At 49.1% G+C, this 21,190-nt stretch overlaps 2 protein-coding genes across 2 annotated transcripts; one reads left to right on the top strand and one right to left on the bottom strand.

The window, feature by feature from the left end:
• Positions 1-270: 270 nt before the first annotated feature.
• KHNYN (KH and NYN domain containing) lies at positions 271-9,174 on the bottom strand. The gene is made up of 8 exons (XM_081113913.1): positions 9,125-9,174; positions 8,134-8,354; positions 6,245-7,356; positions 5,966-6,096; positions 5,785-5,881; positions 2,487-2,594; positions 2,180-2,281; positions 271-1,674 (listed from the first exon to the last, which is right to left on the bottom strand). Exons 2-8 carry the CDS (start codon positions 8,332-8,334, stop codon positions 1,422-1,424), a joined length of 2,004 nt encoding a protein of 667 aa, XP_080970039.1. The 5' UTR covers positions 8,335-8,354; positions 9,125-9,174; the 3' UTR covers positions 271-1,421.
• Positions 9,175-9,840: 666 nt separating this feature from the next.
• CBLN3 (cerebellin 3 precursor) lies at positions 9,841-13,477 on the top strand. The gene is made up of 3 exons (XM_081112204.1): positions 9,841-10,335; positions 10,654-10,773; positions 11,099-13,477. Exons 1-3 carry the CDS (start codon positions 10,036-10,038, stop codon positions 11,294-11,296), a joined length of 618 nt encoding a protein of 205 aa, XP_080968330.1. The 5' UTR covers positions 9,841-10,035; the 3' UTR covers positions 11,297-13,477.
• The last annotated feature ends 7,713 nt before the right edge of the window (positions 13,478-21,190 follow it).

Below are 21,190 nucleotides of genomic sequence, written 5' to 3'. Positions count from 1 at the left end.
GGTATATTGGGGGCTGCAATAAAAGACTAAACTGTCCACGAGGTAATGTGCTACCTTGAAGGCAGTTTTTTGGCACTAGCGGACTTCAAGCAGATACAGGACAATGCCCTGTAGGATTTTGGGTGGAGAGGATGTTCTGATGGGACAGCAGTTGGTCTGATTCTCCCCATTTTAATTCTTCAGTTTTCATTTTCCAGATAATTAGTTCATCTAGTTACAACCTCTGTAGCCCTCCCCCACCCCCAACCCCATACACACACACACACAAAGCAGAAGTGGGCCTCGCTTTATGCAACATAAATGTTCTGTAGAGAAAATGCTAGGGTCAGATCACATTAACATTGTCATAGCAGAGCATGGCTTCCATTGATTTGGTGAATGCGCGACACCACAGCAAGTGCATTGAACAGGGGACTTTCTGACACATTCGGTAATCTGTAAACAAACACTTGAATGCAACAGGAGAGCTGCCATTTAGAGGAACCCTGAGAGTATTCTGGTAATGCAAACAGTCACCCCTAACTAACTGTTCTGTAAATGTGGATTTGGGGGTTGCCCGAAGGGACGCAGCCATTATAGGGCACAAAATGAGGGTGCAGTGTTAAAATCTAGGGCACAGGCCCTGGGAACAGAGGACACTTGGTTCTCTGAAAATGAGGTTTTGGTCTGGAAGCCTGTGCAGCCACAGACAGACACACCTGAGACTTGGTCCCTGTCCTTTTCCTCCAAAGAGCCCTGCTCCATGTTCTCATTTCCCCCAACAGGCATTTTCATCGGATTTATAGGCAGAAGTAAAGGGCAAGTAGCTCAATCAAGGTCACAGACAGGCACAGCTGAGACCAGAAGCCAAGTCTTCCTCTACTTTCCCCACCAGCTCCCTGCTGCCCACTGTAACCCAGACCCCAGCCTTTCCAGGGCCCCGCATTCCCTTTTCAAGGTTCCCAGGAGTTCTGCCAGGCCTGGGAGCATCCTGTCCTCTGGCTATCTAGAGCAGCAGCCAGGGGTAGGAAAGGCTTGCTTCCCTGCCACCTGTCTTCATTCCCCTCCCACCCACCCCAGCCTCCATCCCCAACTCAGCTTTGAGAGGAACTGGAGTCCCAATCTCCAGGACCTAGCCTTTCCAGCAGCCTGCACTCCCTACAGAAACCCTGTGCTAAGGCAAGCAAGGTTGAGGAGTTAAGGCTGACCAGAACCCCTTGAGAGCTGGTTGAGGTCCTGACTCAAGAGGAGATCAGGTCTTGTTATGTCCCCAAAGTGCCCCAGGCAAGAGCATTCCCCACTCACGAAGGCTCTTCTCAGTGCTTCCCTTACCCAATGCACCAACTCGGAGTGGGTCTGGGGCAGGGTCTGAGCATCACAGAAGGGACTAAGCTAGGCAAGGCTGGAGCTGATGGGATGGCAGCCACTAGGGCAGGTGAGGCTCAAAAGTTGAGACTGAGCAGGGCCTCAGAGAGCTGGTTGATGTCGCGGCAGTAAGGCTCCCGCTGCAGGATGAAGTCCACCTTGTGATCCTGGCCCCAAAACACCTCCAGCAACTGGCGCCGGAGCCTCTCGGTCTCCCGGGTCTTCCGGAGGCCACCACCGCCTTTTTCCTCCTCTTCCCTCCCCTGCTGCTGATGACTGTGTTCTGTGAGGCCCCTGGAAGGATGCGGAGCCTTAGAAGAATCCTGTGCCCTAGGAGGAAGCAGGGGGAATAGAAGAGCTGATGTGCATCCTGGAGAGAAGTTAGAGGCTCAGTGGGCCTCCCAGCTCTCCACTGCTGTTAACTGCCCTGCCCATTCCTGGCTCTGAAGTTCCCTAAACTGACCACTGAGCGGCAGTATCAACCCACTTCTGACGGGGAGACAGAAAGTTCCTTTGAAACCAGGAAGGTGAACCTTGCCATTTCTATAAATCTAGCCTAATAAATCAATCACTTACTTAGTGGCCCAGCAGAGGGCGTGCTGAATACAAGTGGCCATAAGTAAAATCAACCATGTTCCAAATAACTCCAGCAAACTAACTAGAGAAAACAGGAAGCAGGAGCTTCCCTCCCAGCCTGCAGAGTCTGTGTCAGGACTTCCAGGGAAGCAGTTAAAGGCAAATTAAGCTGGTCCACAGAGGTCACACTTCCTCCAAGTCTCCAGGCCTGCAGAAAGGGGGCCAAGGCCAGGCTGCCTATGAGAGTCTGAAGCGTTACCTGACTGGCTTCTTCAGGAACTCATCCAGCATGGGGCCATTTCGCCCCAGTGGGTCATCAGGGACCATGAAGAGGTTTCCCACGAAGGTGAAGGGCAGCAGGCTGGATGGGAACAGAAATGTAATGGTCACAGAGGGACCCCTGCTCACCCCCAAACAGCTGAGACCAACTCCACCAGAAGCTGTCAGCTATTATCCTCCAAGCCCGTGTCAAGCCCCTTCCCAGAGTCCTCACCCGGTGGCAGAGAAGCACTGGTTTTAGAGAAAGGTCTGAGTCGGAGCCCTTTTCTCAGGGGATGCCCCCTCACCGCTCTCTGATGATTGCCATCCACTTCTCAGACTCCTCCGCCAGGTCCCGGAACTGGTCATTGGAGACAATGATCCCGTCGGTCTCTTCAGCCAGCTTCACCATGAACCTGTCTCAAAAACCACAGCGGCATTCTGGAGTTCTCTAAAGCCTCAACCCCAAAGAGCACTATCAACTCCCATGACCCACCGCTGGTGATGGAGATCTGTCCCCACCACCACCCCCATTTTGACCCAGCCACCAAGGAACCGACTGGATATATAGGTTAGAGAGAAAACAAAGACCAATCCAACGTGGAATCCCAAGAACGTCCCCTCCACTCACCACAACCCTCTACCCAACACTCTGTGCTTCGTTAATAAGACAGGAAGATCTAGCCCTGGTCCTTTCTTCCACCCTACAGTCACAAATCTATCAACAACCAGTCACAAATCCATCCTGTTTTTCCTCTTAAAAGCCTTCCACTCTGTCCCCTTCCTTTCCAGTCCCACCATTACAACCTTAGCTATTCAGGCACTGCAACTGAGATACTGATAAGGGGTCCCCTGACATTTACCACCCTGTGGTCTCTCCTGCCCTTCCCCAAGAGAACATGTTCTTCAGCTACACAAAACTCTTCCATACCTGCCCATTATCTACTGCATAAAGTCCACAAGCCCAGGCCTGGCAGCTAAACCCCTGTAGAGCCCAGATGCAGCCACTTTTAGGGCCTTCTCTCTCCTGGTATTCCCAAAGGTACTCTCAACTTCAGCCAAAATCAATGATTGGATTACGTCTTCTTCAAACATCCTCTCTGACTTCTATGTTTCTCAAATTATTCCCTCCATTCAGGAAGGTGATCCCAAACCTCACTGATGAACAAAATCACAAGAATAACTTTTTAGAAGAGATGCCTGCCCTAGCCAGTTTGGCTCAGTAGATAGAGCATTGGCCTGCAAACCAAAGGGTCCTAGATTCAATTCCAGTCAAGGGCTTGTACCTTGGTTGCAAGCTCCTCCCCAGCCCTGGTCAGGGCTTGTGCAGGAAGCAACCAATCGATGTGTTTCTCTTACATCGATGTTTCTGTCTTTCCCTCTCTCTTCTACTCTCCCTAAAATTCATGGAAAAATATCCTCAGGTGAGGATTAACAAAAAATAATAATAAATTTTAAAGTAATAAATAAAACGAGATGCCCGGACCCCACTTGAGTAATCCTAATTCCACAGAACTGGGCAGTGTGGGGAAACTCACAAAGGGGTAGGCTGGGATCTTTTTGAACAAGTTTAGAAAACAAGATCCAGCTTGTCCCATATTCTTCTCTATCATCGAAAAATACAAATCTCTCCCTTCTCACAAAACCCCAGCCAGAGCGGGCTCCCTTTCCTCCAGGTTCCTGAAGTGTTTGATTTATAGTTTCTTTTGGCTCTTCAAAATCGAATTCCCAGCATTCCCAACTCCTTCTGCAAGCCACACACCTAGCAGTAAGTGGGCAATCAGTATTTGAAAGACTGTGGTACAGGGGGGCTACTAATCAGGATAGGATGTGCCAGATGTCTGATTCTGAGTTTCTGTCTAGGAAACAAATTAAGGAGATGACATTCAATTGTATACAGTGTCATATAATATACAAAAAGGTATTTTCAGGCTATTATCATTATGTGGCATGATACCATTATCATGTTACATCACATGTTGTTCAGCAGTATTCGCCCAGTTGGCCTATGCGCACTGTGAAGTCACTATAACTAGGCAAAACTCCAAATTCATATTGTGCTGTCAGCTTGTCAGGACCTACACAACTGTACAGACACGTGCCTTTAAAATTCACAACAACTGACTTGACCTTCAGTTTCAGTTCTGTGTCAATGCTGGTATGAAAAGAAGGTTCCATATCTTAGATAATCTGTGAAATCTAGACAAAAAAAGAGTATCAGGAGATAGTGAATTGCCTTTTTGTAGACTACCATTTACTTGACAGGGAGAAAAAGTTAAGTACTTGAAAAGAAAAAATATGTAATCATTATGGTTTGGAAACTAGATTTTTGTTTTTGGTTTTTTGATTTTTGTTTTTTGGTTGTTGTTTTTTTTCATTTAAAACTGAAAATCCTGGAGAATCAAGAACTGTAGTTGCAAACATTTTTAATTGGATTAATTAGCTTTTAAAATCTGCCCATTTCCCACACGGTGTATGTACAGAGGATGAAATGTGTCCTGTGTTTTTTCATTTAAACCATCTGGCAGCTTTCAATTCTTATTTTTCCTTTGCCACTTAGTAGGTTTTTCCAAGAGAGTTAACCACTCTTAGCCTCTGCTCCATTTCGGTACTGTAGAGATAAGACCCTCTGCCACACTTGTGTTCATGAACAGTTCAGGAATATCACTGTATTCTTGCCTAGCACCTTGAGTGAGCAAAGCACATAACTTATCTTCTTTTGACAGTCACAAGGAGCATGAATGAATGGAAGAAGACCCTGAGATAAGAGGTTAATTCACTAAGAGACTGGTCCACAGTCAGAGTCAATGAGTAGTACAACTTGGGGCTCCAAGTCAGATCATCCAATTCTAGGTCAAGTGATCTTTCTTTTTTTTTTTTCTTCTTTTTTTTAAATATATTTTATTGATTTTTTACAGAGAGGAAGGGAGAAGGATAGAGCGTTAGAAACATCGATGAGAGAGAAATATCGATCAGGTGCCTCCTGCACACCCCCCACTGGTTTGTGCCCTCAACCAAGGTACCATGCCCTTGCCCGGAATCAAACCTGGGACCTTTCAGTCTGCAGCCCGACGCTCTATCCACTGAGCCAAACCGGTTATGGCGGTCAAGTGATCTTTCTATGATGCCATGTTTTATTTATGTTTTGTTTTATGTTAGTATGCGTAGATTGTGTTTCTTCATGTGACTTGTTATTTTGAACATTTACTCTGGTTTTTCCAGAATGTTGGGGGAATTTCTCTAAGTGTTTGCAAATTTAGGATGTAAGAACATATTTGTCAGCTATTCATGTCATAAGCTTTCACATCTTTCCATTAAACCAGTATTTCCTAGACAGTAGGCACTATATAAATACAAAGTATTGTTTAGTTTGATGAATGAAAAATGAATGATGAATGAGCAAACACAGTTGTCTACCATCTATTTCATCTCACCTGTGGGGCAGGTTTTCCTGCCCAGTCATAGAGACACATGAAGAAATAACTGGCCCTGTACCCAATACCCAGGCTTAGAAACAGTGCAGAGGGTCAGGAGCTTCTGACTCTCCCTTGATCTCCCACTGGGCTCCTTGAATGTCAAGGCTGGGGCCAGGAGAGAAGCAAGTACCTGTCATCATAGGAAGAGATCCTCTTGCCATCCATGACTCGGGAAGGAGTGAGGGAGAGCAGACTGAGGGAGTAGAGCTTTTGCAGGTAGTGACCCTCTAGAAACATAGGAGCACAATGCAGTTATCTTTAAGGTAGAAGCAACGTCTAGCCCAGGTCACAAAAGACCAGGCCCAACTCACCTTTGACCCTGGCATCCCTATTGAAGCGCCACTGAGGCACAAAGACAGTTATGTCCCGGTGGCCACGGTCCCAGAAATACTGCACAGCAATGGCAATGCCCCGGCTGGAGAAGTTGTGCTGGAGGCCATGCCTGCAGTGGGAAGGGGTCGGCACTCTGGGGCCCCAGACAAGGGCCTAGCAGCCTGGCTGGAGTGCTTGCCCCTCAGCACATTTCCCCCAGGGGAAAACTGCCCATCTCCTCCCCCTCCCCAGAACTCCCAGTCCCACCTGGTACTCACACCATGGCCACGTTGCTGCCATCAATGACAATATGGCGGAGGTCTGGCTGGCCAGGTACATTGGCAAGGCACAGGGTAAAAGGGTCCTGTAGGGCCTCCTGGAAACGCTGTGTGCCAGTCACCAAGTTGCCCCCCCGGGTGCCTCGTTTCCACGGAGACCCCCGACCTCGAGCCACAACCTGCTGCTTGTCTCCCCTGTCTCCACGGTCTCCACAATGCCATGGGGGTTCAGGTGCAGGTGGGGGGCTAGGCACTCTGGGAGGTGAGGCTTCCCCGTTGTGGAGCCGCTGGAGGAGAGAGGCTCCCCGGAGCTGAGCTGCCCTCTGACAGCCCTGGGCACCAGGAGGCTCACCCTGGATACAAAACCTTCCTCCTCTTTCCTGGGGCCCCCCGTCCTTCCCCGGGGCCTTCTTCTTCAGGAACCCTTCCTGCCCTACCTCTCCTCCCCCTGACTGTGACCTGTAGGCCACTTCTTTCTCCCAGGCCTCTTCCCCAGGCCGCTCCTTCAATCCCAAATCCATCTCCTTGGGGCCACCCTGCTTCTGTCCCTCCTTCTCTATAGCATGTCTCTCTCCTCTTGACTCTGGCCACCCTGTAGGTCCAGTGTCCAGGGACCCCCTGCCTTCATTCAGGGGAGCTCTGACTCCTTGATGCTGAGAACCCAGGAGGCCTGGGCTCCCCCCCTCCCAGGAGAAATGCACTTGGGGCCCTTGTCCCCTGGATGCCTCCTGTACCAGACTCAGCAGTTCCTCCTGGACAGCCAGGGGCAGCTGCAGCAGGGCCTCTCTGTGGGCATCCCCCTGGGGCTGCAGCAGGGCACAGAAGTCCCTCCGCACTCCAGCACACTGCGAGGCTCCAGGAGGCAGCCCTGGCTGAAAGTCCCAGCTCAGCCGCTCCACCAGCTCCTCCACTCGGCTCTGAGCCATGACGAAGGCCTCCGTGAGGCCACTGACCATCAGTGACCCAGGCGCCCCAGGCACCAGGTGGGCTGATGTGCTCCAGACCAGGCAATCAAGGAAGAAGCCCTGGGCCCCCAGGAAGATGCAGTGCAGTTTGGGTGGATAGTGGATTTCATCCTGCAGCTCTGGGCTACAGAGACCCTTCAGGTACTCCTGGGGAAAGGGGAGAAGAAGGTGAAAGGAGACTGCTGGAATCCTAAGTGGCCCAGTAGCCACTTCAGGCTCACTGCTCTCCCCTGAGCTCCGGGATGCCTGGGCAGAGCAATGATGCCCCACAGATCCTGACAAAGGTAGGGGTTAAAAGGGGTCAAGAACCTCACTTCCTTTCCTTTCCAGCTGACAGCTATAGCTAGTATTTCCATTTAGAACTTGACTGGCTTTAAGATACAATTATAACTAATTGATTACAAGACTGTCTCTCTATTTATGTGTGTATGTGTGTTGTCTATTTCTATCATAATGATCGCCATTGCTAACTTTACTAAACTCATGCTTTATCTCACTCATGCTAAGCCCAATGAACTGGGTACTGCCATTATTCACATTTTATAGATACAGAAACTGAAACTCAGGTCAGGGGGCTGGTAGGCAGTAGAGCTGTACTGGAACCCAGGCCTGGCCTCCTGCAGTGAATTCCTTGGTGGGGCCTGCTTGCCCAACCGGATTTTCTCTACTGTTCTCCCGAGGAACACACACTGATCTGAATTGAATCACTGTCTCCAAGCCCTGGCAGAAGTTAGGTCATCATATCAGAAACGAAATCAAAACTCCAAACAAATACAAAGTTGGGGAGTCTCCCACTGCTCAGGGCCACTGAGGTTGCCAGAGAGACAAGCAGCAGTGGAGACCATTCCCGGCCTCCCCTCTCCCCAGCCTCTGCGTTGGGGAGGGAGTGCCTGCTCCCCGAAGGGGTCAGGGCGGAGCGTTCACCTTGGCTCTGCTGACGTTCTCCTTGGGGCCCTCCAGCTGCAGCCAGATGTGAGGGTTCTCGGGGCAGTCCTTCCGGAGGACGCTCATCCTCACGCGGAAGATGCGCTCCACGTGGGGCTGCTGCTCCCACACCTTGTCCTCCGCCTCCGCAGACACGGCAAAGCGGTCCGGGGACGCGGAGCCGGCCCCCCAGGTCGGCATGGCTGCGTGGCGGCCCCGGCCTGGAAGCAGGAAAGGCCGCTCAGAGCCTCACCGTCCCCTCGGCCCACATCTCGGTTTCCCGGGCTACCTCGGCCACCAACAGGTCGCACCGAGTTACAAACGGAGTAAACAGCCCAGGAGACCTCGGGCCATCTTGGAGGGAGGGGGAGGGTGTCAGGTCAGAACAGCCCGGGCCTTCCCTCCAAAGCGGGCGTCATGCATAAACCGGGCTGTCTCTCTGGGACGGGCGTCTGGCCTTTGTAAAAGGACGACCTCGACCCCGAGCAGGACCCGGGACCGGGGCGGGGGAGGAGGGGCCCCGCTGCGCCTGGGGCCAGAGGAGCGGGCGGTGGAGAAAGAGCCCCTCTCCTCGGGGACTCTGCCATCCCCGGGCCGAAGACGTCCCCTCACAACGGGTCCTCACCGGGGCTGGCACCGGGCTGTCCTCCGGCGGCCCTCGTCTTCTGTTTGCCAGGTTCCAGCCACTCTCCCCCACCCCTCCCCCTGCCGCCCGCGGCCACCCCCTGGATTGCGCCACGCACCCCGCCCGGGCCCGGGGGCCGGGTCGAGCCCCGCCCACAGCCTCCGGCGGCCGCCGACCCGACCGCGCTCGGCACCGAGGCCTCCGCTCCCGCGGCCCGCGCGCCCCTACCCGCCTCGGCCGCCCGCTGCGTCCGCTCCCGCCGGCGCCTCTAGGTGCCCGCGGCCCCAACTTCCCCCGGGCCCAGCCCCAGCCCCGGGGAGAAAGGCGGGGGGCTCCGATCGGGGCGGGCCTTCCCGGATTTCTCACCCAACTGGGACCTCTCTTCACATCTCGAACTGTTGTGTTGTGGTTTTTTTTGAGTCACTTCCTGGCCGGGGGCGGAGTCAGCCGGGCCCCTCGGGGGACGGGGCCAGCGCCGCGCCCGCCCCCGCCCGCCAGGCCCCGCCCCGCTCCCGGCTCGGCCCCGCCCACTCGCCCGCAGTTGCCTGGGGCTCCCCGCAGTCTCTGCTGATCCCTCTGGTTCCTGCTGTTCTCCGTAGTTTCAGGAAAGAGGCACCGCTCATTGAGAGTCAGAGGTGAAGAGAGCTTTAAAGGGACGAAGTCTGGTCCTGCAGGTGAAGCTATTGGAAGGCCAAGGAGGAAAAGACTGGCCGAGTGACACTGTGGGCCCAAGTACTTTTCCACCAAAACAATTGTGGGAAAAAGACCAGGGTTTTCCTTCCTAACAATGGCAAAGGTGCCACTGAGAGTGCTGTGAGGGACTTTGAAGAGGGGAGGAATGAGGAGGAGGGACCCGAGGAGCCGTCTCTTGCACATATGCACACTCACACACACACACACTCACACACTCACACACTCACACACATTCTCTGTCATCCCAGTTCCAGTCTTCAGTGCTCTCTGGAGAGGCTGCCCTGGGGTTCTGGCTGTAGCCGTCCTGTCTGGCTGCTTCCTCTCTCCTCTCCCTCCCAGAGCCCAACTGCTGTCATGTTGTGCCCTGCCAAGGAGGAGGGAACTGCAGTGACAGCAGGAGTGAGAGGCAGGACAGAGTTGTGGGGCACGGAGTGGTATGGAGAGGGAGATGCTGAGACCAGGTGACAGTGAGACGCAGAGAGAGGGCTAAGGAGTAGGGTGAGGGCTGTTGAGAGTCTGGGGGAAGAGTAGAAACTAAAAGGAGTAGCAAGAAGACAGGACTTGTGAGTCACAGCCACTCAGCCATGCTGGGAGCAAAGCGACTCTGGCTACCAGGTCTTGCCCCCAACCCCTGGTTGCCCTTGGCCCTGACGCTTCTGGCCCTGGGGACGGGATGGGCCCAGGAAGGGTCGGAGCCTGTTCTCCTGGAGGGCGAGTGCCTGGTGGTCTGTGAGCCCGGCAGGGCTGCTGCAGGGGGGCCTGGAGGAGCAGCTCTGGGAGAAGCGCCGCCCGGAAGAGTGGCATTTGCTGCAGTTCGGAGCCACCACCATGAGCCAGCAGGGGAGACGGGCAACGGCACCAATGGGGCCATCTATTTTGACCAGGTAACCCCCTACCTGCAAGGACCTGGAATCAATGCAAGCCCACTCTGCTGCTAAAAAGACAGCCCTGCTATGGCCAATTGCCCCTCTGCCCCTCTGCCCCTCTGCCCCTCTGCCCCTCTCCTTTCCCTTCACTCTTACCCCTACACCTCCTTGCCCTTTCTCACTTTTTTTTTTTTTTTTTTGAATCTGTGCATTCCTCCTGTGGGCAACTACTTGCAACTCCCTATTTTCCTTATTCACTGCCCTGTCCCTCAACCCAGTGGTTTCCCTGAGCCCCAGGCGTTCTCCAGCCCACTCAGCAGGGTCTGCTTCCCCCAGGTCTTGGTGAATGAGGGCGGTGGCTTTGATCGCGCCTCAGGTTCCTTCGTGGCCCCTGTCCGAGGTGTCTACAGCTTCAGGTTCCACGTGGTGAAGGTGTACAACCGCCAAACCGTCCAGGTGACCTGAACATTGGGCCCTGTCATTGTCCAAACTCGGGTGGGAAGAGGAATAAGTGGAGCCCAGCTGACTCCTGGGCAGACCCTCCATTGGCCTGTGTCCTGGGGGGCCAGGAGCAAGGGAGGAAAGGGCCTGCCTCCCAGAGAGTGGGGGATCTTCAGAGTGGAACACTGGCTACCCCTCAGCTCTCCCAGGAGATTGCACTGAGCCTCAGATTCCCAGGTTCGAGTGTCCCTCTGGGGCTGGGAGAAGAGGAGTAGCCCTCAGAAAAGTGGGGTCCTAGAACAAGGGCTGGGTAGAGACGCTAACTGGTCTCCCTTCCCAGGTGAGCCTGATGCTGAACACATGGCCTGTCATCTCAGCCTTTGCCAATGACCCTGATGTGACCCGGGAGGCAGCCACCAGCTCTGTGCTACTGCCCCTGGACCCCGGGGACCGGGTGTCTCTGCGCCTTCGTCGGGGGAACCTGCTGGGTGGCTGGAAATATTCAAGCTTCTCTGGCTTCCTCATCTTCCCACTCTGAGGGCTCAAGCCTTTCAAGAATGGGAATCCAGCCCCTGACCTCTGTCCTCTGCCCTCCCCTGCCCCAGAAGCAACATCTTTGGGGCAGGAGAAAGGCTCCCTCTGGCTGCCTGAATTCCACCTTCTTGCATGGGATCTTGTGCCAAACACCCAAGGTGATGAGTAGAGCTATATCTAGGGACGGGCCCCTCTAACCTCCCTCCTCCTTCTCACATGCCCTCACAACCTCTCACTGCATCTCTCTGTCTGCGACCTTAGGATCAGGGCAGGATTTGGCAGGTAAAAAGTCCTGCGATACTTTGCAGACTTTGCTGCTCCTTCCCCCACCCCACCCACAGCCCCTAGCTCAGTGCTACTTGGAAACAGGTGGCACAGGTGAACCTGACAGGCCCCCACAAGGGCCCAGATGGACCGGCCTCATCATACCCTACAGGCTCCTTCCTGTGAGGAGTGCCAGCATCACAGATTTCTGCCAACAGTCAGGAGCTGAGCCAGCACCATATGGACTAGGGCAGGAGGCTCAGCCACCAGTATAATTGTGGGGAGGGCCACTGAGGAGCCCAGAGCCTATGGCTGGTAGGACAGGAATGGGACATGTGACCAGCCTGAACAAGGTACACATTTTTCATGCACACTGGGGCAGCCAGCAGGCAGCGAACCTGGGTGTTCATCTGTACAGGTCCCAAATGGACTCTGGCCCTCACCTCCCCACCTGAGTCATGGGTGTGTGTGTGTGTGTGTGTGTGTGTGTGTGTGTGTTTGCTCTGTCTGAGAGCAGGTATACAGTGCTTCCTTGGGCAGCTGTTGGTGGGGGTAGAAGGTCACCTGTGGACAAGTATAGATCTCCAGGCATGGAACACATCAATGACCATAGCAATCTTTTAAAAGTGCTCAACCTTTGTAGTCTAAAGTTCAATCACTTCATGTTCTAGCCACCACCTCCTTCCTCCCAGCTCTATCAAATACCTTCACCAAACCTGTTGTGGAATATCCCACAACCTCTCTCCTTTCCCCTGATCTGTGCTATCTTAGCCTCCGTTTAAACTTCCTATTTCCTTGGTTTCAATGATGCATCCCTTCAACCACTCTCCTGCCATTATTATACACTCTCTTACCTGGCTGTCCAATTGGTCCAGCATGGATGACTCTATCAATAAAGTAGCTAGAGAATGATAGTTGATGAGACACTATAAGATCACTAAAGATAAAAGATGCCATTACAGTTTGGATTAGAGACTCCAGGATACAAGCAGGTATGTTGTAGAGAAAATAAGTATAAAACTATGCCCTGGCCAGCGTGGCTCAGTTGGTTGAGCATCACCCATGCTCCAAAAAGTTGCCTGTTCTATTCCCAGTCATGGCACATGCCAGAGTTGCGGGCTTGATCCCTGGTGGGGGGCTTGCAAGAGGCAGCCAATTGATGTTTCTCTCTCATCAATGTTTCTCTCTCTCTCTTTCATCCTCTCCCTTCCTCTCTCTCTCAAATCAATAAAAACCTATTCTTTTTTAAAAAAGGAAAACTGTATGTTAGAGTCAAAAGAAGATTTAGTAATGCTTGAGGTAAATAGGAAATACCAATGTGAATGTGTGGTTTTCAAAGGACATAATTTTTTCCAATTTTATTACTAAGATAGCATAGAAACAACATTAGGAAAAAATCTGATATGCATTCTTAGCACCTGGATCTTTGCTTCAAATATTACTCACCTTTAAAAGGACTCAGGGTTACTTGGAAAATAGATCCTTATCTCAAATAACTATAGGCCTGGAATATGTTGTTGAAGACAATAAGCAAGGATGTATAGAATAAAGCTGAGAAGGTAATGGAACCAGTTTTTAAAAACACCTGGTATTCTGTGACAATTGGATAATCAAAAGAAAAATAACATAGTTAATTAGAACAAGGTGAATTTTTTAAATTTATGACTTTCCATAGTGATATTCCTAAAGGAAAAAGTCACTGTGAAGTGAAGAATGAATATAATAGGATATTTTTAGTTTGTTTTGATAAGTAGAAGAGTATAAATGTAATATGTATTTTAACTATTCATAAGGTACATTTACTTTTCTTTATCTGTGTAAGGGAGGGGTGTGTATAGAGAGCTATGAGTAATTCCAGAAGAAGATTGGAAGTGTACCAAGAATGAAAGAGACTGATTGGCACCAGCTGGTCATGTATTACAACTAGAAAGAAAGAAAGTCCAATAGTGTGTTACAAGATAATGAATTAGTCAAGTGTCCAAAAGATAACTGCTCACTGCTCAAACTTGATCCTTTATCTCTCAGGAAAGGGAGCCTCTGTATTACCATACTAATTATAATGATATTACAGCAACAGTGAAGCCCAAAATAAAAATGTATTAAGCAAAGTAGTTTATTTCTGCCTCATATAGAAGAATCTGCAGATAGAGTCCAGGGATGAATGACAGTTCTTTGGGGTTCCTGGATCCAATTCCAATGTGTGTTGGTGGGTGGGGGGAGGGGGGTGGGCGAGGGTGCTTCCCACAAAACACCAAGCAATTCTCAGACACCAGCAGGATATCCAAGAATTGGGCTCACTTCAACACGATCAGATTCCACAGGTTAAGGATTCAGTCCTACACCACCACCACTCTTTACTTCAGACCCCAGCCAAAAGCCCAGACTGTTAACTGTACTTCTAACCAACTGCTGTGGATTGGAAATTCTAATTGCTCCTTCCTTGACAACTTCCAGGTTGTTACTTGTGCCTCTGATTGACTGACTAAGTTCCAGGATTAAACAAAAAACTTTTAACTTCCACCCTGGCCGGTGCGGCTCAGTTGGTTAGGCATCATCCCTGTGAAAGGTGGCTGGTTCAATTACCAGACAGAGCACATACCCCAGTTTTGGGCTCTGGTTTTAGGTTCGATCCCCAGTAGAGGGCGTGTAGGAGGCAGTCAACCCATCAATGTTTCCTTCTCACAACAATGTTTCTCTTCCTCTCCCTTCCTCTCTAAAAATCAATAAAAAATCTTTAAAAAAAAAAAAAAACTTCTAACTTTCCCAGCTGAGTTTTTTAAAAGAAGGGGTTTATTGGGCCATTTCTAGCAAAAAAAGAATACTGGTTGTGGGGCATGGAGTCTAAACCACTGCATGGGGTCAGGACTTGTATGCATGCATATAAGCCTAACCAATGGACACAGACACCAGGGGAGTGAGGGCATGAGTGGGGGTGGGGGTGGGGGGCAATGGGGCAATAAGGACACATATGTAATACCTTAATCAATAAAGAAAAAACATTATAAAAAATAAAACACTGCATGGGTAGGTAGAAAAGATAACATATCTGATGTTCAGGAGTTTTGCCAGTGTTTTTATACATCAAAAATGGAGGAGAAAGCTGTAAGCCATTCTGAAAGAATTTACTTTAGCTATAGATAAAGGGAATGGGGGAAGGTGGGGTGGGGCTAGTTCTGGGACGGGTGCAACAGAGTCCACAAAGTTCATGTGCGATAAGAAGTGGAGGCTCTTGGGCTTCAGTGGCACCCCGAAATTAATTCTCCCTTGGATGATCACAGAGATAGCTACCTGGAAATTAATCCTAAATTCCAACAGATACCCAAGAGTGTGAGCAGTCTTTTGTCATACAGCAATTAACAGGCTAACTGTTGTGTCTCTTTCACTCTCTGGTGCTGGAGTTTTAACTTATAACATCCCAGAATTTTTTCTCTTGTCACCAGTGACCTCCAGTTAATTTGCTAGAGAGGCTCACTGAACTCAGAGAAACACGTTACTTACTAACTAGATCACCTGCTTATTATAAAAAGACTCAAGAGCCCTAGTTGGCCAAGTAGCTCAGTCGGTTAAGTATTGTTCTGATATAACAAGTTTACAGGCTCTATCCCCGGTCAGGGCACATATAAGAATCCACCAATGAATGCAGAAATAAGTGTAAGGGACATCCCCGGTCTTTAAGGATTTTGTCTCACTGTACCAGGCCTACCTTCACTCTCAATGGAGAAGGCCCTGGACTGAAATCTGCATGACAACCCTATTCTTGTTCACCGTGCTCTTTCTGGTGACCTCCCATAACCGACTCTCCATGGCCAGCATCTTGGTCTTTGGCTGATGGTGGTATTACAAGGGATGGCCTCCGCCATTTTGGTGAATTAACTCAGTGGTCCTTGGTCTCTCCCATGTATACAGGAGGTATGCATGCTATCAAACTTAATTTGTTTTCTCCTGCTAATCTGTCTCGTTAATTTGATTATTAGTGTAGTCACCACTAAGGTGAAGGATACATTAAGGTAAAGGATAATTTTTCCTTCCCAACATGGTTGTAAGACTGGGGCTCTGGCCCCCTCCATCTTTGAGCCAACAATGTCAGGCCAAGTCCTCACATTTTAATCTCCCCGACCTACACTTCTGCCACATGTCTGACTTCAGTGGAGAAAGTTCTCTGATTTTAAGGACTCACGTAATTAGATTGGCCTCACCCAGATAATCTTTTAAGGTTCATAACCTGAACTACATATTACAAGTTCCTTTTGCCATGAAATAGAACATATTCAGAGGTTCCAGCGATGTGGGCATGGACATCTGTTGACATCATTTAAAGAAAAGGCATCTAGTTACAATACACCAAATACATGGAAAAGGTGTAGGCTTGTAAGGGTCCTGTGATAAACAAGATAAGCTCAGGTGTTTTTGGGGGGGTGGGGTTGGTTTTTGTTATTGCTTAAAGTATTACAAAGGGTATTACATATGTGTCCTTCCCCCCCTCCCCCGCGCCCTCCCCCTCCCCCCGCCCTTGACAATCCCCTGATAAGCTCAGGTTTTAATCATCTTAAAAAGTTAAACCAGTTCCCAGGCCCCAATCAAGACTTCATCAATTTTTTTTTAATTTTCATAAGAGTTTATGTGAACCAAATTGACGACATGCTGGAAAGCAAGATCTCAAATGCTGGAGAAAGACAGTTTTGCAGTTTTCTTTATATATAATATTCTTTGGGATATCTACATTCAAACTTTGGTCTCTTGGGTCTACAAACCAATTTCTATAACGGGACTAAAGGTCAGGATGGTAAACTTTGTAAACTTTGTAGGATTTGTGTGCTTTACTAAAATGTGTGATACTTTTAGAGAAGCTGGCATACTATACTGGTGATTCTATCAAAATATGGAGGAGGATTTAAGTTTACAATCAATGTTTAAATAATATGATTTGTAAAATGTGTTGACTTTGATTTGCTGGTTATATAAATCATGTTTAAATGTTTAGACAATTTTTGCTTAAATGGATTTATGAAGTAAACAGATTAAGCAATAAATAAAGCACAGATGGTGGTTAGTGTTCCCCTCCAGGTACAAAAAGCTCCTCAGACTTTAAATATTCTAAAAATAGGATCCAACTGCCCTGCTTTCCCTACACCCACGCCCTGGCAGCTGCATACCACAGAGAAAAGTCCTATAGGATTCACTGTGGATCTAAGCCCATGGTCTCCAGACACCCCGTCCTCAATCCGCCAAGCAATTCTTCTGTGGTTCCCTTTGCCAGTCTCTTCCCTCCCCCGCCCCAGAATCCAGTTAAAGCCTTCTGTTTTCTCCTTAAATCCCTTACCCCCCCACCCAACTTTGCCCCCACTGTCACCTTTTACACTGAAAAAAAGCAGAAACTCCAGGCAGGAACCCCTCCACCACCACATTGAGAAACTCACCGGCCTCCTCATCTTGGCTTTCTCCCAGCTGGCTCAGTAGAATATGTGTCGCTTCTCTTACCAACACAGCTATCTTCATCCTCCAGCCATGGACGCCATTTCTTCCAAACATACTCTCTTCCTTTCCTCTCACCTCTCCTATATGTTCAGCTTCTCCCTCGCTGCTTATTTCTCCCCTTCAGTTAAATAGACTCAAGTCTCTTCAACCTAAACGAGAAAACAAAGGGTGTGGAAATGGCTGGAGATGTTTAGTTATTCTCGGCTCTATCTGCCCCCAGAATTGATTGGCATAATCCTCCTCCTCTTTAGAGCCAAATATCTATGCTCACCAGTTGCTCGCCTCTATATCAGCTATGGCCTCCATAGCTCCACCTAAATTGCGCTCAGCGACTCACTCACTACTTCCGTGTCACTAAAGTCAATGGACACTTCCTAGTCCTTCTGTTACTGGGGCTCTCCCTAACATTTGACCCTGTTGACCACACCCTCCTAGAAGCACTCTGTGACCTGATTCCCTGACTGTACTCTCCAGGCTTTCCCTCCACCTCTTTGCCCAAAACCCACATGCCCAGTTTTTTGTTTGTTTGTTTTTTCAGGCTCCTCTGCACATCTCTTTTTTAAAAAAAAATATATATATATATATATTTCTTTATTGATTTCAGAGAGGAAGAGAGAGGGAGAGAGAGACAGAAACATCAATGATGAGAGAGAATCATTGATTGGCTGCCCCCTGCACGCCCCCTACTGGGGATCAAGCCCACAACCCGGGCATGTGCCCTGGGCCAGAATCGAACCTGGGACCCTTCAGTCCGCAGGCCAACACTCTACCCACTGAGCCAAACCGACTAGGGCTCTGCACATCTTTTAAATGTTGATTTTCCTCAAGGTTCTGCCCTAGGATTCCTTCTGTCTCAAAAGCAGGATTTCCCCCCATGTATTGACAACTTCTGCATTTTTTTTCTCTATCCAGAACCATCCTCCTAAATCTCAGACTTATACATTGTATGTCCCACCTTAAAGTCAACCTGCTAAAATTATAGTTTCTCCTCCCTAAATCCGTTCTCCCTCCTTGTTCCCTGTGTCTACAAATGGAACCTCCCTGTTACCTCAACCAAATACCAGCTCTTATCTTCAATTCTTGCCTCTCCCATAACCTCGTATCCAATGACTCACATACATGGGTTCCACCATTGTTTTCCATCCACCCTGGCTCAAACCACCAATCTCTCGGAGTTCTACAAAAGCTTCCTAACTGGCCCCTTGACCTCCAGTTTTGCCTCCCCTAGTCCATTCTCTGCACTGGGGTTGCCATAATGATCTATCTAAATGAACTTCACTGGCTAAAGCTCTTAAGGGGAACCCCAGGAGGGGAGTGGGTTTCAGAATGAAGTCCATATTTCTTAACATTGATATTTTAAGGTCCTTTGTAATCCAGTTGCTGCAATATCCCTGCTTCATTTTTCACATCTACAAGAATGTGGAAACCTATGAAATAACGCCATTTATTAGCTGAGGGAAAATGGCACCTCTTGGAAAAAGAGAGTATGGCATTCAAGTCAAAACTTACCAGGGCCAGCCCTGGCCGAGTAGCTCAGTTGGTTAGAGCATTGTCCCAATGCACCACGGCTGTGGGTTTGATCCCTTGTCAGAGCACATACAAGAAAGAGTCAACCAATGAATGCATAGGTAAGTGGAGCAACAAATTGATCTCTCTCTCTCTCTCTCTCTCTCTCTCTCTCTCTCTCTCTCTCTCTCTCTCCAAAATCAGCAAATAAAGGGAAAAACATTACCAGGGACAAAGGAATCATTTGTAGACACAACTGAGGTAAATCAGGACCTATTTTAGTTTATAAATCACATTAATCTGGGCCAAAATGAAATGGAGAAATCTTCGCTGACACTATATAACATTAATGAATAACGGAAAGACCATAGATTGGGGGGAAGGCGGGGGGGGGGAGGGGCGGGGGGGGGTGAAGAAGCTCGAGGAACAAAGTTAATATACTTGCATGAGAGTCAGTGAACATAGTGGTTAAGATGGTGAACACAGGAGCCTCTTTCTTAGTAGCTGCACAGGACCTTGAGCAAGTCAGTTCTCTTCCCTGTGCCTCATTTTCTCCATCCATAAAATGGAGAGAATAATTGTACTAGGATGTACCTCACAGGATTGGAAAGCACTTAGAACAGTGCCTGGCTCAGAGAATGTACTCAATATATGTAACTTACTGTTACCATATGAATTAATAGACAAGTTAAAACTTGTACATGTCCCAAGGATTCTTGGACAATCTTTTAAAAAACAGGTAGGATTTTTATTTTGTTTTATTATGGCCATTTACCAGTTACAATGTTTCTTTCTTTTAGGTATGTTCACCTTTACCCATGAACACAGACTTAGTAAATATTTGCTAGGGAAATACGGTATAGCAAGACTGAGGGGACGTCCTAATCTCACCAGATAGTTTATGTATGTTTTAGCATGGAAATAGGATACAGTGTGGACGCTCTTTATAGTTTGCTTATGTCATTGGACAGTCTGCATACTGGTGACTTTGTAATTTCTCTATTAGAGACTTAGGGAGCCCACCTACCAGTGCCACCAGAGAGAAGGGGAAAAGGTGATGGGTAAACAAGAAAAGCAGTGACTAGTGCCCAGTGCCCAGTGTGCTCAGCTGTGAACAAATTTTTTAAATTTACTCCTTTAAAAATAGGAAGAATCTTTAATCTCGGTGTAAATTGTTCAACAGTGAAGAAATCTCATCCTGTCCATTTTCAAGACATAAACTGGACAGAGCACTAGCTGGCAAACCACAGCCTGGGCTTTCCTCCTGGCCCTGCCATGAACCAGCCATGGGCCTTCAGATCGCTTACCTGAGTGCTGGTCTGGCCTGGTCTGTAAGAGCTTGGGTCAGATGAACTTGAAAAGATGCTCTTCAGGTCTTCAAATCTGCAAGTTGGCCTGGTAACATGCAGCAGCCATGCCTCATGGCTGCCCCCCAACCTACTCACTCCCATAATTGAAATGAAGCTAAATAAAACTGGGCCCTAGCTGGTTTGGCTCAGTGGATAGAGCATTGGCCTGCAGACTGAAGGGTCCTGAGTTTGATTCCAGTCAAGGGCACATGCCTGGGTTGTGGGCTCGATCCCCAGTGGGGGGCATGCAGGAGGCTGCTGGTCATTGATTTTCATCATTGATGTTTCTATCTCTCTCTCCCTCCCCTTCATCTCTGAAATTAGTAAAAATATATTTTTTAAAAATAAAAGAACTGGACACTGGCTCCATATTGATCTGTTTATTGATAATTCAAATGAAAAATAAAAGGATATAGGATTATAAATGTGGTTAACAGGAGGAATGGGTATAGCCCTGGAGAAGGAAAATGAGGTTGGCCATACCATTAGAGGGAGGAAAGAGAAGTGGGAGGGGAGGAAAAGGAAAGAGGGTATCTGCTAAAACTCCCACAGCTCACCTTTCACTTTCTCATGCCATCCAAGCATTCTTTCCTGAACAGAATTAACATCTGGAAATGGTTTAAGGGGCAACAACTAGTAGTTTGTCAACAAGATATGGGAACGGGGGAGTTGGAGGGGATATACGTATAGGATTTTGAGGGATTCTCTGACTTGAACCTGTCACCAGAACCCTCCCTGTCTATGGTGAACTGAGAGTCAGGAAGCTTAATCCTGGTCCCGGCTTAGCCACAAACTATTGTGTGACTTGGGGCAAGTCACTTTCCCTCTCTGGGCATTTCTTTGGCTGTAAAACAAGCAAATTCTACTCTATGGCAGGTTCTACTCCAGCTTTTGCAATGCCAAGTGTGTTGGCAACCTGAGCTAGGCCAGGAGACTGGCTCAGCTTTGGAGAAATAAAACTCCTCAGAGGCCCAGGCAGAGGGCTCTGGTGCTGGCCTTCCCTGGAGTTCATTTTGTCAGTGGTGGCAGCAAGTCAGAGGGTGAGTGTGAGCACACACACCTATGAGAACTCACTCTTGCTATAAGAGCAATCATTGCAGAGTGCTCAGACAGAGCCCAGGTTTTGCTCTACACAGAAAGCAGGTCCAGGGGATGGGGGTGATCCAACCACAGCAGTCACACACTATGGGGGCTGGGGATGCAGGGCACAGTGGAGGCAGGAGGAGGAGAGGGCTGTGGGCTTTGGGGTGGGGTTGGGAGGTAGAGCCACATCAGCACCTCACTGTCTGCCACACTGCTCATTT

This window comes from Myotis nattereri (genome assembly GCF_964212035.1).
Source record: "Myotis nattereri genome assembly, chromosome: 1".
NCBI classification, from domain to species: domain Eukaryota; kingdom Metazoa; phylum Chordata; class Mammalia; order Chiroptera; family Vespertilionidae; genus Myotis; species Myotis nattereri.
This window is presented reverse-complemented; position numbering and strand designations above follow the sequence as displayed.

Excerpts from the sequence above, each read along its gene's own strand:
- KHNYN (XM_081113913.1), bottom strand. The coding sequence starts at position 8,334 with ATGCCGACCTGGGGGGCCGGCTCCGCGTCCCCGGACCGCTTTGCCGTG. Across the intron at positions 6,097-6,244 it reads GGCAGCAACGTGGCCATGGT|GCATGGCCTCCAGCACAACT; the intron begins GTGAGTACCAGG and ends TTCCCACTGCAG. Across the intron at positions 5,882-5,965 it reads TAGGGATGCCAGGGTCAAAG|AGGGTCACTACCTGCAAAAG; the intron begins GTGAGTTGGGCC and ends CTATGTTTCTAG.
- CBLN3 (XM_081112204.1), top strand. The coding sequence starts at position 10,036 with ATGCTGGGAGCAAAGCGACTCTGGCTACCAGGTCTTGCCCCCAACCCC. Across the intron at positions 10,336-10,653 it reads GGGCCATCTATTTTGACCAG|GTCTTGGTGAATGAGGGCGG; the intron begins GTAACCCCCTAC and ends TGCTTCCCCCAG. Across the intron at positions 10,774-11,098 it reads ACAACCGCCAAACCGTCCAG|GTGAGCCTGATGCTGAACAC; the intron begins GTGACCTGAACA and ends CTCCCTTCCCAG.